This window comes from Egretta garzetta, unplaced genomic scaffold, assembly GCF_000687185.1.
Source record: "Egretta garzetta isolate BGI_Z169 unplaced genomic scaffold, ASM68718v1 scaffold361, whole genome shotgun sequence".
Classification (NCBI taxonomy): Eukaryota; Metazoa; Chordata; class Aves; order Pelecaniformes; family Ardeidae; genus Egretta; species Egretta garzetta.
This window is the reverse complement of record NW_009258688.1, coordinates 375,822-390,963: the sequence shown is the minus strand read 5'-3', so window position 1 is coordinate 390,963 and position 15,142 is coordinate 375,822. Positions and strand designations below refer to the sequence as shown.

Here is a 15,142-nt window from a genome sequence, read left to right as displayed (position 1 = left end):
ACTTCATAGGGTCCCAGTATCCAAAAACCTGTAACAGAAAAACATACTGTACCACCACCTCAGTGAGACTATTCATGACAGTAAGCAACAGGGCCACAATGCAGAAGGATTCACATATTTAATATAGCTATCTTCATTTTATTATGATACCCGAAGCCAAAACTCTCTGCAGCAGCAGTGGATGTGGCAGTGCATTAAGACTGGAAGGGCGGATTATTTTAACGCATGATGAACAGGACTAGGAAACTGATCTAGTTTTAATAACTGTGCTACAGAAAAGGAAGTGATTTTAACCCTGATCTTTGTGAGTCAATGTGTTAAAAGGATCGCACCGGTAGAGCTGACAGAGCAGCAAAGTAGCACAAAGACCCAAAAGCAGAAGCAGAGTGCAGAAATAAGCAGGCAGAGCACAGAAACATTCCACTAAGGGATGTACTTGAACCTCCTGAAGAAGGCTCTAATCCCCACAGCCTCTGAAAGCAGTGAAGAACTTCACTTTTTGGTAGTTAACAAATACTGGAGCACCCCAATAGCAGCCTCTGTCCTACTAGGTACAAATGGGTTTCAATATGATCAGCTCTACAGATGAGAGATGCTTGCTGATTAGTTCATTCATTCAAATTAGTTCCTTCAGAGACCAAATTTGGTTTCTCTTGATAGATAAGTGACAATCATCAGCTGAAACAAATAAAGCTGAAAGCAGAGTAAATTCTAGATAAAGTAGTCTTGCTTTACATGGACAGTAAAGATTCACAACACATACTCATGCCATCAGCGACTTCATCATAGGGAAACCATCTATTAAAATACAACTGCAAGGAGTAGTTCCTTCAGAGACCAAATTTGGTTTCTCTTGATAGATAAGTGACAATCATCAGCTGAAACAAATAAAGCTGAAAGCAGAGTAAATTCTAGATAAAGTAGTCTTGCTTTACATGGACAGTAAAGATTCACAACACATACCCATGCCATCAGCGACTTCATCATAGGGAAACCATCTATTAAAATACAACTGCAAGTAAAAGGAATATCATTGTGTTAGGAACAGGGAGATTTCCATGGAAAGAGTAAAAGCTGAATCATCTACTGAAATTGAAGGAACAGGAAGATTTCCATGGAAAGAGTAAAAGCTGAATCATCTACTGAAATTGAAGAAAAATTACAACATCTTGATACTTAGAAAGGTTCCTGAAGACAGATCAAAATAAAATCTGTTGAAACTAAAACCAGTTGATCAGAAGCTTTAAAATACATCAACTTCACTTGACACTCAAGTTACAGACACAGCCAAAACTGGGTAAAAGTGAGCAAAATTAGTTGGAAAGAGTATCCAGACTTGCGTATAATGAGTACAAAATATTTTCCAGGAAACCAGGGAGACAAGCTTTAACAAGTTTGCAATTGGCTAGCATGAGTGAACTGAATCAAAAGAACTCAAGCCAAGGGGTGTGGAAATCTAGAAAAGAAACTTAAGACATTAGCTACTGCGAAAGCCAACTAGTGGGATCGGTCAGAACTTGAGCAAAACTGGACACCTGCAGCACAACAGAGTAGAAAAGCGCTGTCAGAGGACTAAGCCAAGAGATTTCACAAGAACTGCCTGCTCAGTGGTCTCCAACAGGTACGCAATGCTGTATCTTCCAGTGTAACAGCTAGAAGTCAGATGTTTGAGTGACAGCTTCTAGCACAGTAGTATGCTAGGCATGAAATCAGGGAATCGAAACCAAGATCTCTCATCTACCTCATACTAAGTATTAGAGCAAGGGAGGACAAGGTGCTGCGGTTAAGTGCCACAACAAGAACGGTGGTCACTACTAAAGTGCATACTTTGTTAGGTGATGTATTAGTCAAGTGCAGGCATATAGTTTTCCCAGATCAAATAAGCTCCCTTTTCATTTTGATTATGAGATCATACCAGAACAATTATTCAGTATCAGCACAGTACCAGTAACCTAAACATGAACTTGGCAAATTAAGTATGAAACTATTAGATACTGACTTCACTGGCATAAACAGATTTTCTACAGACTGCTTACTGCCTTCTCCTGTAGCTAGGGGACACCACACTGATTTGGAAAATCCTGGTTATTTCAAGGTAACAACCAGAATTTCAGTATCTGAAGGGTTGCCAAATTTATATTTGTCAGTATTGATAATACAATAAATTTCAACCCTCGCCTGATTTTAGTGCATTTCTCTCCTATGTGTAACGACCTCCCCACGTCCCACCCCACAGCTCACCACTTTTGTGGTCAGACACAGATTTACCAGGAAAGAAGAAAAGACCTCTGAAGGCCACTGCATCCCTCTACCTCTTCCCAATGACCACCCCCAAAACGCTACAGCTCTAGCTCATCCAGAGGGCCACCAAGACGGAGCTCGCACCGCTGTACTTGCTGGTTCCAACCACCCGAGTGTGCTGCCAAGGTACTGCAAGCCCAGTGCAGCTCCTGCTGCTGCCTTTCTCCTCCCCTAGATGTAGTGTTGGGGGAAAAACCTCCAGGGAAAAAGTTAAGACCTTGTTAGCACTTACTCATAGAATATATATTCCAGAGTAACACCGGTCTGTAGCACATTACTGAAAAGAGCGCTGGTTTAGGATACACCTATCCCAAGCATGCTCAACTTAAAGCAAGCAGAAATAATGAAACTCAGCATCAAATAAAATATCAGTTTTGTTTTTCAGCACTTACTAACACCTAAAAAATAAAAGCCATTTTCCTAACTGTAAGTCTGCTTAAGTTTCTCTTTGAAGTCCTTCTACCTCTCATTGCTTATCTGCTTTGATATAACGCACACTGCTTCATCAGAGCACCTCCAGATCACAGTTGTTTCAGTTTAGGTTTCCAATCTGAGGGGAAGAACTTGCACCCTGTTCATTTATGAAACAGTGCATAATTTATTCAGTGTCTTAGTGAGGGCTTCGTTCACAGATTAATTCCCTCATTAGTATTCCCTGAGCACACTAAATCCTTTCAGCACTTGTGTATGTGCATGCACCAAAACTGAGAAACTGTACGCTTATATCACCTTTTTAATTTCAACTCATTTTCCTTTCTTGCTTTCAGCTGATCTACTGACTTCTCTCATTCTCAAGTACTATTCACTTGCAAATATTGTATAGGAATTAATTTAACACTGTAGTTCAACTACAGTAAAATTTTTCTACTTCTGCATTCCATTCGACACTGAGTTTCTAGGTGTACTTAGAAGGGAACAACAAAAATAAAGATGCAGACAGACTGGAGAGGGTCCAAAGGAGTGCCACAAGATGATCAAAGGGCTGGAGAGCCCTGCCCTACAAGGAAAGACTGAAGGAGTCAGGTCTTTTCTTCCTGGATAAGGCTCAGGGGGACCTCAGCACAGTATTCTGGTACCTAAAGGGCAGCTACAAAGAGGATGGAGGCTCTCTCTTTAGAAGAGCCATGTGGAGAGAACAAGGGGCAACAGGTACAAGTTGCACCAGAACACATCTTGATATAAGACTCTTTTTACAGTCAGGACAATAATTTACTAGAACAACATCCCCAGGGACATAGTATAGTCCTCATCACTAGAGGTTTCAAGATGTGATTGGACAGGGTGCTATATAATCTCATTTAGGCTCCCTTTCCCACGAAAGGTTGGACCAGATGATTTTTCAAGGCCCTTTCCAGCCTGGGCTACTCTATGATTTGATGATTCTGAGCCCAAGAACAGCTCATTCTCATTCCTGTAGCAGTGTCTCTCACAAAACCTACCTCCCTTGTTTTCTGCCAGTTTTATTGCAGTAGGATTATTTCAACTTTTCAGCATAATCTGAAAATTAGTTTCCTAATACCAACATCTACAGAAGATACAACAGCTCTGGTTATTTTCCCATATCGTTATCACTCACAGTTTGATATAACCATTAGGAGAACCCATTATAAGTATCATCTCTTCCTGCAGTGCTTATACCTGCTTTTTCCTGCCCACTCCTTAAGAAGCTTCCTATTTTACTGAAGTCTACTTGATAGTTTATAATACAGGGATTTCAGTCTTGTCAAATTTCATTTGATAGCTAGAAGTTATGGATATACAGATCCACTGTAAAGAGTTATTTTCTTAAAAAAGAAAAAATGTAACTGTCTTAAATCACGTTGCTGGTATCTCAGTGAACTCTATCCTCCATTTCTCAGCTCAAAAATAAAATTCTCATCACCAGCAAGGCCTGAAGCAATTGCCATATCCTGTTATGCATAATATGGCCACTAAATAGTTCAAATGCCAACAGATGAAACAGTAAGCAAAGCTCCGTCCACCACAAGCAGTATCATTAGTTCACTGGTCAGTGCTCTGACACCTCACCAGAGATTGCAATAACCCCGGCCAACCTCCACGTGCAGGAAGTATGTTATCAAGATTTGAGTGGTCTTCAAGAACAATGGACAGAAGTGAAACTTCCCAAACTTTAAGTCTGAAGATACTGACTGCCCCTGCCTTCTTTTCTGTACATCAAGAGGTAGACACTATAGACCTCGGGCTATTGCAATTAAGCCGCTCAAATTTACCTTCCAACATCAAGATTGCAGGCTTTGGTGTACCCCCTTTGACATAAACTACAGGAAATAATCATTCAAGTTTACAGCCTTGCTAACATATAGGGATACTTCACAACAAGTCTAAATATTTCTTCCTCTCAGCAAGGATCTCTTATGCTCCTCCTGTTGTTTACACCCCAAAAATGGGTTATAGATGAAAGTAGATAAACATCAGAAATATCAAGACCAGTTATACATATTTGACATAAATAGCATCCTTCAGTAATGACGTACAATACAGTTAAAAGTTCTCACAAGGCATTTCTTCTATCCCTAGAAAACACAGATGCATTATCTATAACTTAGAGATGGAAAATACACTCCTTTTCTTGAAGGAATTGTCACCCACTGATAGCAAGACTCAACAGGCATACTTACACTGCAAAATAGCTAAAAAAAATTGTTCTAATAAGATTATATATTCTACAGCAAGGACAGGATTACATACCTTGTGCAAGCATGTTAAACTCCAAGAACAGTGCTATGTGATAAAGCTCCATAGCTTCTTCAGCCCTAGTCATGTTTAGTTTTCCTGCTACAAGAGCCTGAACTTCACTTAAACTGCCCACCGAAGGGCTGGAGTGCAAAACTGAGAGGTCCACCACATCTGTATACATACAGTTCAAAATGACCTTAGCATATTTTTTTGGTATGATAGATTCATCCAATATAATTCTAGTTGGAGTTCGTAGAGTTCGGTCTGTGATTTCTTCACCAGTTCGTATCCTCCTCTGCAGCAAGTGACGAAAAAATGGAGATCGTGACGAAATAATAGCTTTGTGAGCTCTGAGCTCTTCATCTAGACAGTTCTGACTTCCACCAAAAGTTTCAACCAAGTCAGAGTTGGATGAAAAGCTAAGAACCACATCGTAGTAGCACATGTAATCAAACAGTGCACGCATATCAACATCTAAGGAATTTGGTGTTCCAAATTCTTCACTAAGCTGCACAAGGATGTCAACGTTTTGGAATCTTGAATCCTCCATTCCAAACTCGCCTGTATAAAGGTAGTGTAACAAAGCAGAAAACATAGGCATATCTATGCCAGCTGTGTTAATATCCATTATTATTTCTGCCCCATACTCCGGTGAGGAAGAAAGCAGCGTCTTAAAAAAAGGACATCTTGCCGCCAATATCGCACGATGCACAGGAAAACAAGTTTCTTGAAATATTAAGTCTACATCGGTACAATATTTGTACTGATAAAGTTCAGCCATGTCTTTTTGTAGCGTCTTCGCTTCTGGTCTTGCCAAATTAGCTTGTAGATAAAGTTCCTTTAAGGCTGACGTCCCTTCATATTCTTCTACTAACGCATTAACATCTCTGACATCCCAGCCTGAGAGGAGTTCACGCATCTGCTTGGCATGATCAGCAGATCGGCTAGATTTCCGACGCTTAATAAATTTCTTTTTGAGGGTGGCAAGGCCAGAGGTTTTCTTTTTCTTGTCTTGAGGTTTCTCATGGCCATGGTCAAGGCTATACAGCTTTGATTCGCAGCCATAACCTTGATGAGAATAGGATGACGTCCCTGAAGGCAAAAAGGAAAGTTGAACACATTTATTCTTTAAATTTAAAAGAAAGGTCCATAACACCTAAACATCCATCAATGTCTCTGCAAGTTACACAGTCTTTCCTTCTCCTCAGATCAGATAATTCAACAAGTTGGAAACATGACTGAAGCCTTTTCTGGCCATTAAGAACAGAAATAGGTTTTTTTGCATCCACGAAGTTTGTACTTTTTTTTTTTTTTTTTCAAAAAAAAAAAAAAAAAAAAAACTAAATTTCAAGAGCCAAGCAGTGCTAGTTGACATAGCTCTGTAGCACATGGCACACCTATCCAAGCAGGAAGAGAACATTATGGTCATACAGTTAAAAGTGTTATTAAATAAAGGAAGTGAAAAATACAGCCTTTTTAAAAATTTGAATGACCTCAGTGAAATAGTAGCACCTCCCTCTTCCCCCTTCAAAGTGTTTTTCAAATTCTGTTCTTCTAGCATTAAGTGTCGTTTCAACAAGAAAAGCATACCTGGCATCAGATAGTCATTCTAGTCACAAGAAAAAAAGGAAAAAAAAAAAAAAAAGAGCATTGTACCAAAACATTCTGGGAAATTGAGGACAATGAATTAATTTTCAATGCAAATTTAACAAGAAAATAAGAATTCTGTCATATGATAATCAAGTAATGCCAAAAGTCAAATACATAAAATGGGCTCCTTTTCACAGAACCATAGATGCTAATTTGTGTGTACACCCTATTTAAAAGAATATGGAAAATGTAAGTTTTACTGTATTATTAAAGATGTCCTTTGAACAGAGCTTTATACAATTAAAGTATAAATACAATTATTCTTCCCCTAAAAAATAATTTATAGGGAAGTTAGACTATGAACCAAACATGTCATGAAATGACAAATGGATTTAATATTATCTGTATTACATACCTGACCTGTTCTACTAAGTGAACCTTTGCTCAGTTTGAGTCTAGCTGTATATACAGTAACACTGATAGCAATTTAGTAAGAAAAAGAGGAATTAGAAACTGCATTTCTAGAAGTAATGGAAAACTGAAGTCATGTTTTAGTAAAAAAATAATTAAAAACTATAGTTTAAACAGAAGTATGACTCTCACATTAAAGGGTTATTTTCTAATTAAACTTAATTTACAGAATTTTCACCCTAAGCCAGATGGTGAAAAACCTCAGATGTGACAGAAAAGAAAAAAAAAACCAAACAAAAAAACCCCACCAAACCCAACTACTACTTCGAGACAAAAGAAGTAATCAGAAGAAAACATTTGCAAGTGGTATACAGATTAGCAACAACTGCAGGTTAATCTGAAATAGTATTTGTCCATTTTCTGTCGGGAATAGTTAACACGTTTCCATTAGTACCCTTACGTAGCTTCATGACTTGTTGCCTTTTTGGATCTCTAAGTTCAAAGCACATCCAACCACCAGAGGTTTTAGGGCCTTTTGTAACTTGTTCTATCATCGTACTCTCACAGTTCCATTTGTTTCGGGTAGATTTGATGTGATGCTATTTTGCTATGCTATTTTGACAGTGATGTTATGTCTGTCAAAACACAGTGCTTTTAGTTACTATGTTATTTCAGGTAAGTATTTCTTGATCTTTGAAAGACACAGGAGCAATTCAAAGTTTTAGTTGAGAGCACAGCAACTGCAGCAATCTAAGATTCCCGTAAATTGTTTTATTATTTAAACCTTGATAATTCTAAGCAACCTTATATGCTAGCTTTTATGCCAAGCTAATTAAAACTCTCTCAAATCACGCAACACAATGATTTTATGATTCATCTATTAGTGAAAACTTTAGGAAGGAACTTTGCTTTCTTTGAGAAACCATTTTATCCATGCTACCTTAAATTTTGCTTGACCAGGCAACACGTTATTAATCATATGGAACTTTCAAGACATTAAAAAAATATCAATTTAAACGAAGAGAACGGCAGTAACTCAAGACAACTTCAACAAAGCAGTAGTGCTGCAAAACCCACCATAAAGTCCTTCCACATGCTATACTCAGTATTACAATATAAAAGTAGAGATACAGTCCCCTGCTGATAGAGACAAGCCTAGAATTTCCACTCCATTTAAAGAGTATCGATTACATTTCACAATAAAAGTATAACTACACTTTGGCTACTCTATAATGATAGATTCTGCTCCAAGACAACACGCCAGCTCATTTCTATTCGAAGAATTTTGGATTCTAATGGCAAATTTGAGTATGCAGAATATTCTCTTACATTCCGCTAAAGAAAAACTAGGGCACCAGAAGTCTCAATTTCTTTCTTCCCTGAAGGCTGCTGTGAGGCATTACTTGCACATGAATCACCATGAGATACTAAAACACCATTCAAACCTTTGTGTACCCTGAGCTACTTATAAGATTTAACTTCAGAAGTATTGCAAACAGTGCTATTAACCCTTACAAATAGATAAAACACTGCTATAAAAGTGCCACCACAAAACTGCTTTTTGCCAGAGGCAGAAGTAGAGATGCATCAGCACAGCCTCTCTGGGTTCACAACAGCTGGTTGCTCCAGATCCCTCAAAGAAAGAATTTTAAGAGCCCCTTTTTGACATGCCTGTATTCCTTCATAAGGCGGCAGCAGCACTGGAAATACGAAACAGAAATTTATTCCCCTCTTCTACACTAAAAGGCACCAATCTATTAAATGCTGTTAAAAAGTGATAGCTGCTTCATGCCCCTAGACCATATCTAGCTTTGAACAGATAAATATTTACAAGAAACAGATGACTGCCAAGAGAAACTACTCGGGCACTTGACAATGAATAATGGGATCTGCCTAGTCCTCTGCATGCCTACACATTTTAAAATCTAATTATAGAGCTCTATTTAAAAATAAACATCTTGAACAGATGTACCACCCTAGAAAATGGTGTGAAATCCTCCTCCTGAATACTGTAGACAAAACAACAAGGAGATGACTAGTTAAGCCTTTGCTAAAACAAAAGGATTTTTTACAGTAAGAGGACTGCATTATTTTTACTGATTTATCTCCTCTTCATAAACTGTAAGCAAATTCAGCATGAAGTCAACTAACAGTGGGAGCTCATCCTGTGAAACTACTGTGCTTTGCCAGATCAGTTCTCAGCTTTTAATATTCATCCTACAATTATAATGCAACACGGTGCAGCGCTTTAATAGTAAAGCAGCACGTCTGAATCCAGTTTCCAGGAATAAGGCAACTAATACACATTATACAGCTATTATAACTCTAGTAGCCGTATTTCAAGTCCTACTTTGGGGCAGTGAATAGATCTAATGCCTTCTACATTAAAAAACAAAATCTGTAAAAGTTGATTTACCATTAAAACATCATTATTCTGACAAGTGATGAAAGTCTCAGCTATCCATTTTAGGACACATTCATTTTCTACTGAGACAGCTACACAAACCAATCATCCGAAGAACAGTCAAGATGAGAAAACCCAAACCCCAATGTGGGAAGAAGAGATGTATGCCTGTGCTGTAGATAACACACCTCCTCTACTAGCACACTCATGTAAGTGTCACCATAATATCAGAAGCATTCAACAGGAATTTTAACCAGAACACTCATTTGCCTTGCCTAAGATGAGATAGCCACATGCTTTTAGACATTCCTCAAAAAAAATCTCAACCACAATTTTCAACAGGTAATGGGGATCAGTAAATTTATAGTGACATACTACGTAACGGGCTTCTATTTTAAAATTAATAATGAAAAGCATCAACAAAACCTTCCACATACCAAGTGGAAAGTTTCTGGGACATTTGGAACTCTCCCTTGTTCAAATTGGTTCAAAAGGTGTTTCAGCATGCAGATCTACCTGTTTTCAGGTCTGTAATTGTTTCTCTTCATTCAATACAGAGGCAGATAAACACAAAGACGTGTAATAAAAAACATTTTGGCTGCGATATTAGAAAGTATATATATATTTATAAAAATATATATATAAACAAACCGGGGCAAATCTTTTACTACCGTTAGTTATGATACACTGAAAATACATAAAAGCCTTAAGGGGGACTTTACAGCATGGATACCCAAAACATTAGTGCTAAAAGCTCTTCCCCGACATGCTACAACAGCACACACAGAATTTTTAGCCCAGAGCACAGATCTTTACAGGTACAGTTTGTGGGCTGTCCTCTATTCGGATCTCCAAAAGTTAGGAGTCTCACAAAAGACAAAAGAGGAAAAATTACAAAGCAAGTCATTTTTCCCCTACTAAGGATATCACTGTGCTTTCAGTGTGATTAAGAAAAAAAGTAACACTGAATATCAATAACTACTTATTCAGTGTTGCAAGCCAAGCCATAAAGGAGAAAAGTGTTTATAAAGTATTTATGCTATTTACTGCTAAGATCATTCTTCAGGCTGTCAGGGCTGGATTTTTTTAAGCAAGATTTCTCTTTTCAAAAACAGCCTTCTTTTAGATTCATCAGATTCATCACATAACTATTTATTATTTATAGTATGACAGTACTTAGAACTTCACTGAGGTCTTTTTTGCACCAGACTGAAAAGTACATAAAGGTAATACCTGCCCCAGTTATGAGTGTTGTAAGATAATAATTTCTTAAGAGCACTTCAACTCACATTTCCAGTTAAGCAAGGTCCTTGCTTGTAAATAATACTGTTAGTAGAGTAAGTACCCCCATTCCCCATTTACAGGAACAGGAAAAGGACAGGAAAAAAGTTGTCTTCAAGACTGCTTGTTAGTTTAACAGGCTTATTATCAGGTATTCCTTCTAGCAATAAGGAAGTAATTCACTCAGACACAATGCCAGTACTACAACGAATACTGATGATCAAGAGTTTTACATGCTCTAACAGTTTCGCGGAAAATCTGAGGAAGAAAAGTAGAAAATGGTAGATAGTCTGTACAGATAGCAACTGCTCTTGAACTAGGAAAAGTAGCATGCATGGTTTAATTATCAAAAGCATTCCACTTTGTTTTATTTAAATAACCTGGCATCTGTTTACTAGCAAGTGGCAGATCAACTCATTGCATACATAGGCCAAATGGATACTGGACAGTACCAAATTTCGTGCACGACTGAGCTTGAATGGATTCAAACTGGTGACCTAGAAAATAAAGCTCTGCATAACATTACTGCAAGCAAATCAAATCCAGTGCATACACACTCCAGCAAGTCATTTATGTAAGTGACAAGATAACTGAAAAGAGTTACCTATAAATGTCTGTTGTGCCTGTGAATTTCCCCCTACCCTTGGGGAACACGAGTGAGGGTAGTTAGATGCATTAGCACCCATTTTCTTCAGTCACTCAGGCATTCCGCCTGCTGGCTCTTCAATGTATAATCCCATAATCCTTTATAAATCTTCAATCCCAGTCCAGCATTCTGTTCCTCCATTTCTGAAGAACAAAAACACCAATAAGTTACTCCATTTTTTTTAGCAGATATTATGTGATTTAGACAAAATAAACTCAGCCTCCAGCACATAACATTTTCATAAATTAAAACATCAAACATTTCCAAGATAGCTTTTTATTTGAAGGATTAAACCAAGATCAAACACACTTTTTTCCCCCAAAATAATTTGTACTTTTCCAAAACATTCACAAATCGGTACGATAAACTGCAACTAGCAACAGGGTAGCTATCAAAGTTTTAGCTAAGAAATCTTTAAGTAGCAGTTGGGCCTAGACTAGATATGCTCCTTTAACCATCCCAAGAAGACTTTTCATACATGCTGATATGTTTACACATTGTTAGAAAAATCCCAAATCCAATTATACTGATTGAGAAAGCAGAAAAAGCCAATCCTGTTGGAGGTTATACCATCATCAGTGCTTTCAGCTGCATTTTGATTTCACACCATTCATGTAGTTCTTATTCAGTCCTACTTTTCAAGTTTAGACTAGTACCTTGAAGTAGGTTTATAATAGTAAAAATAAGGTGTTTAAGCATTCATCTACTGTTTTATTAAGCATTTGAAAACATTTTAGGAAGTCAGTTCTGAGGAAATTTGAACAAGGATTCATTGCTAAACACAGAACAAGCACATTCTAATTTATTCCTATATGAGCAGTGTTAAAATATTAATACTGCAAAATTAAAGTTACCACAATGAAGAGCGGCTTACTGTCAACTGAACACATGTGCTCCCATCCAAAACAAACACAAAGGCACAGATAAGAAAGTGTGATACAAAGGTAAAGTCTATACTTAGAATTTTTTAGACTCCATTCAATATTGTGAGTATGTAGCTAAATTCTACTGTCTAGTCACAGGTGTACCTTTATCTGCTATAAGCTCCCATCTCCTTTCTCAGCACACCTCTGGCACGCTAAATCGGACAAGTGCGTGCCATGCAAGAGAGTGTTTCAAGGAAGCTGCAACACTGTTCTGGTCTCTAGTCCCCGCTTTAGTAATGTGTTTATTTCTGGCATGAGGAGTTCAGAAGTGGGAGTTACCATGACACTGGGGAGGTGAGAGATGATTCTAAGCAGAGAGGCACACCTGGCCTCTCAGTCACGAATGCAGTATGCAAAGCAGATCCTGGGGAGCAGAAAGTGAGAGACAGGCCAAGGAAGGAGAAGGCTGCAAATTGCTGTAGGCACAAGGGTAGGGGGGAACAAATGCCACAGGATTTGAGTGCTGGATACATCAGGAGGAAGAGTAGAAAAGAGTTTAGAAACCTGGCTTAGAGATGGTGGGTATGTGAAAAGGTGAGACACAGGCATGGGGCTGAAGCATTACGGAAGCATGAGAGGGTGCATAATTTCCAACCATCTGATGCTTTAGCACAAGGTTCCTAAAAATCAGGCCTTTTGGCATTTGTGGTCTATAACAACAGCTGTTTTCAAAAAGGAACCACACCACCTCGCGCTAGACACGATGTACAGGCAGAATCACTGCTCTAGAGAGTGCATAGCCCAGGTCTGCCTTGCACCGCTGCAGCCTGCTGATCGCTAGCTGAATTCCGCTAGGGCAGGAGACCCAACCACACCACCACAGCAGCTCTGCTGGAGTTACACAAGCCAACTTGAGCCCATCTACAGGCTTGCAAATGCAGAAGGGGGGAGCTCCCATGCCTGCCCTCCCTAGCTAGGTGGCAATCCCTCCTCAACTGCATATAACCCAATGCTTTTCTTGAACTTTTCTCTATGCAGATTCAGCTTGCCACACATCAGGAAACAGAAAAATAAAATACCTTGCTACATGAATAGTGAGCCTGCTCAGGATAAAGTCAGAACCAGAGTGCATGCAAAATGGGCAACATCACATCAGCAAACACCAGCTGTTGGATCAGTTCAGCCTTAGCCAATACATGTATTCATTTTCTTCCTTGTGCAGAAATAAGCTAGCTATTCAAAGATAACCAAATCCATGTGGATGCAGACCTCTTCTCCATATGTGAAAAGCTCCACTGATTTAAAAAAAAAAAACAACTTGGAAAATAATTTCATTAAAACAGTGACATTCCAAGTGATTTGTGTACCCACACAGAGTATGTTGCTTAAATGTGCCATCCATTTCCAGATGGAATTAGTTACATTCAGGACAAGCTTTGTGGAGGTAAGAGTCACCTTTCAGTTTGAATGCCAACTCTCTCACAAATAAAGGTCAGCATCCTGAGTAGATATCGCAACAACTTCCCTTTTCCCAGCTAAAATTGCACTTGGTTCATTTGGACAGAGTCCTGGAATAACACCACTGCATTCCACACTCTTCTGTGTTCAGCTGTGGCGTGATAACTTGTTTGTTAGATGCCTACTAATACTTTTCAGTTCTTATTGACACAGGAAAGAGCCCAGGAGCTAAGTAAAAGGGGGGGGAGGGGGGGAAGGCGGGTTTTTTTTTGCTAGCAAGCACTAAATACACATAACCAAGTCTCAGGTTTGAAGTTAATACCCTACACCTCCTTCCATGTAGCAACAAGCATGCACCAGAAGGAATATGATCAAGGACTATTTACCTGTTCAACACCATTAGCATTCAGTGCTTGAACCTGCAAAACAACAGGATTTAAGTTAACTGAAAAACGTAGATACTATTAAAAGTTCCTAAATTATCTGATATATAAAATAACTTTATTCAAAGGCTTACCACAAGAACACTGTTACACATTAAGCCCAAGTATTGTGCAGAATGAATTCACTCACTAAATTTAAAATATATAACTTAAATAATATAGGACAGTGTAAAAACAGTGTCATATTAAAGTTGTATACATAAATATATTCATTTATATAAGCTATATATGTATAGTATATAAATTTGTATCTTTATATAACTAAACCGAAACACGCCAGGTTTCAGCGAAGGAAGAGTAGGCACTGTGGTCAGCCATTTACAGATGCCAAAAATCCCTGTGCCTCCTTTCAAATTTATCCATGCACTGCTTAGCCATGTGTATGCTGGCTGACTTCTTAAGAGTATTTTGCATCTTGAGTTCAAACATGTTGCAGTTCATAACAAAGTGTATTGTGCCCCATGGCTCAAAATTGAGCATAGCTTTAGTCTCATTACTGTCCTTAATCTCATGTATCAACTGAAAGTACAATAACCCACATTGTATTTCCCAAACAATTTAAGCTGGCAGCAGTGATGAAATCTGTTCTGGAGGAAGCCCTGCCTTCCTCTCTCAAAATATTCCATGAATCAGATAGACTGACCCATGTTAAACCAACCTAGACAAAAAAATTTAAACAGTATCAGTTACCCAGTTGGTTTGTTATGGCATCACATGAATACTTGTGCCAGCACAGGTGGAAAAAGAAAGAAGACAATGGAAACAAGCTGTTAAAGCCAAGATTGCACCTTTTGACAGCAAGGTGTACTTGAACCACTCATGGATTTAGCTGCTTTTTTTGTTGTTGTTTGGTTTGTTATGTTTTGCTAGTGTCCACTTAAGCCTCTACACTAAACCTAGCCTGCCTGCACAGCAGTCAGTCTTGCATATAACCTGCTGAGTCCAGGACAAATGGAAATACATCTCGGTTACCACATAAAATGCCAAATCAAGAATGTTGTTTCCCATGGTAAAAGACATCTGTAGAAGGAGATGAATGTAGAAA

General features: G+C 38.4%; 1 protein-coding gene across 1 annotated transcript in view; it reads right to left on the bottom strand.

Moving 5' to 3' along the window:
* BTBD7 (BTB domain containing 7) overlaps positions 1-11,468 on the bottom strand; it is a 33,719-nt gene extending 22,251 nt beyond the window's left edge. Inside the window, 2 exon segments of the mRNA XM_035888714.1 lie at positions 5,011-6,090; positions 11,289-11,468. Of these exon segments, the coding sequence (XP_035744607.1) occupies positions 5,011-6,090; positions 11,289-11,370 (1,162 nt within the window). The 5' untranslated portion in view covers positions 11,371-11,468.
* Positions 11,469-15,142: the final 3,674 nt, after the last annotated feature.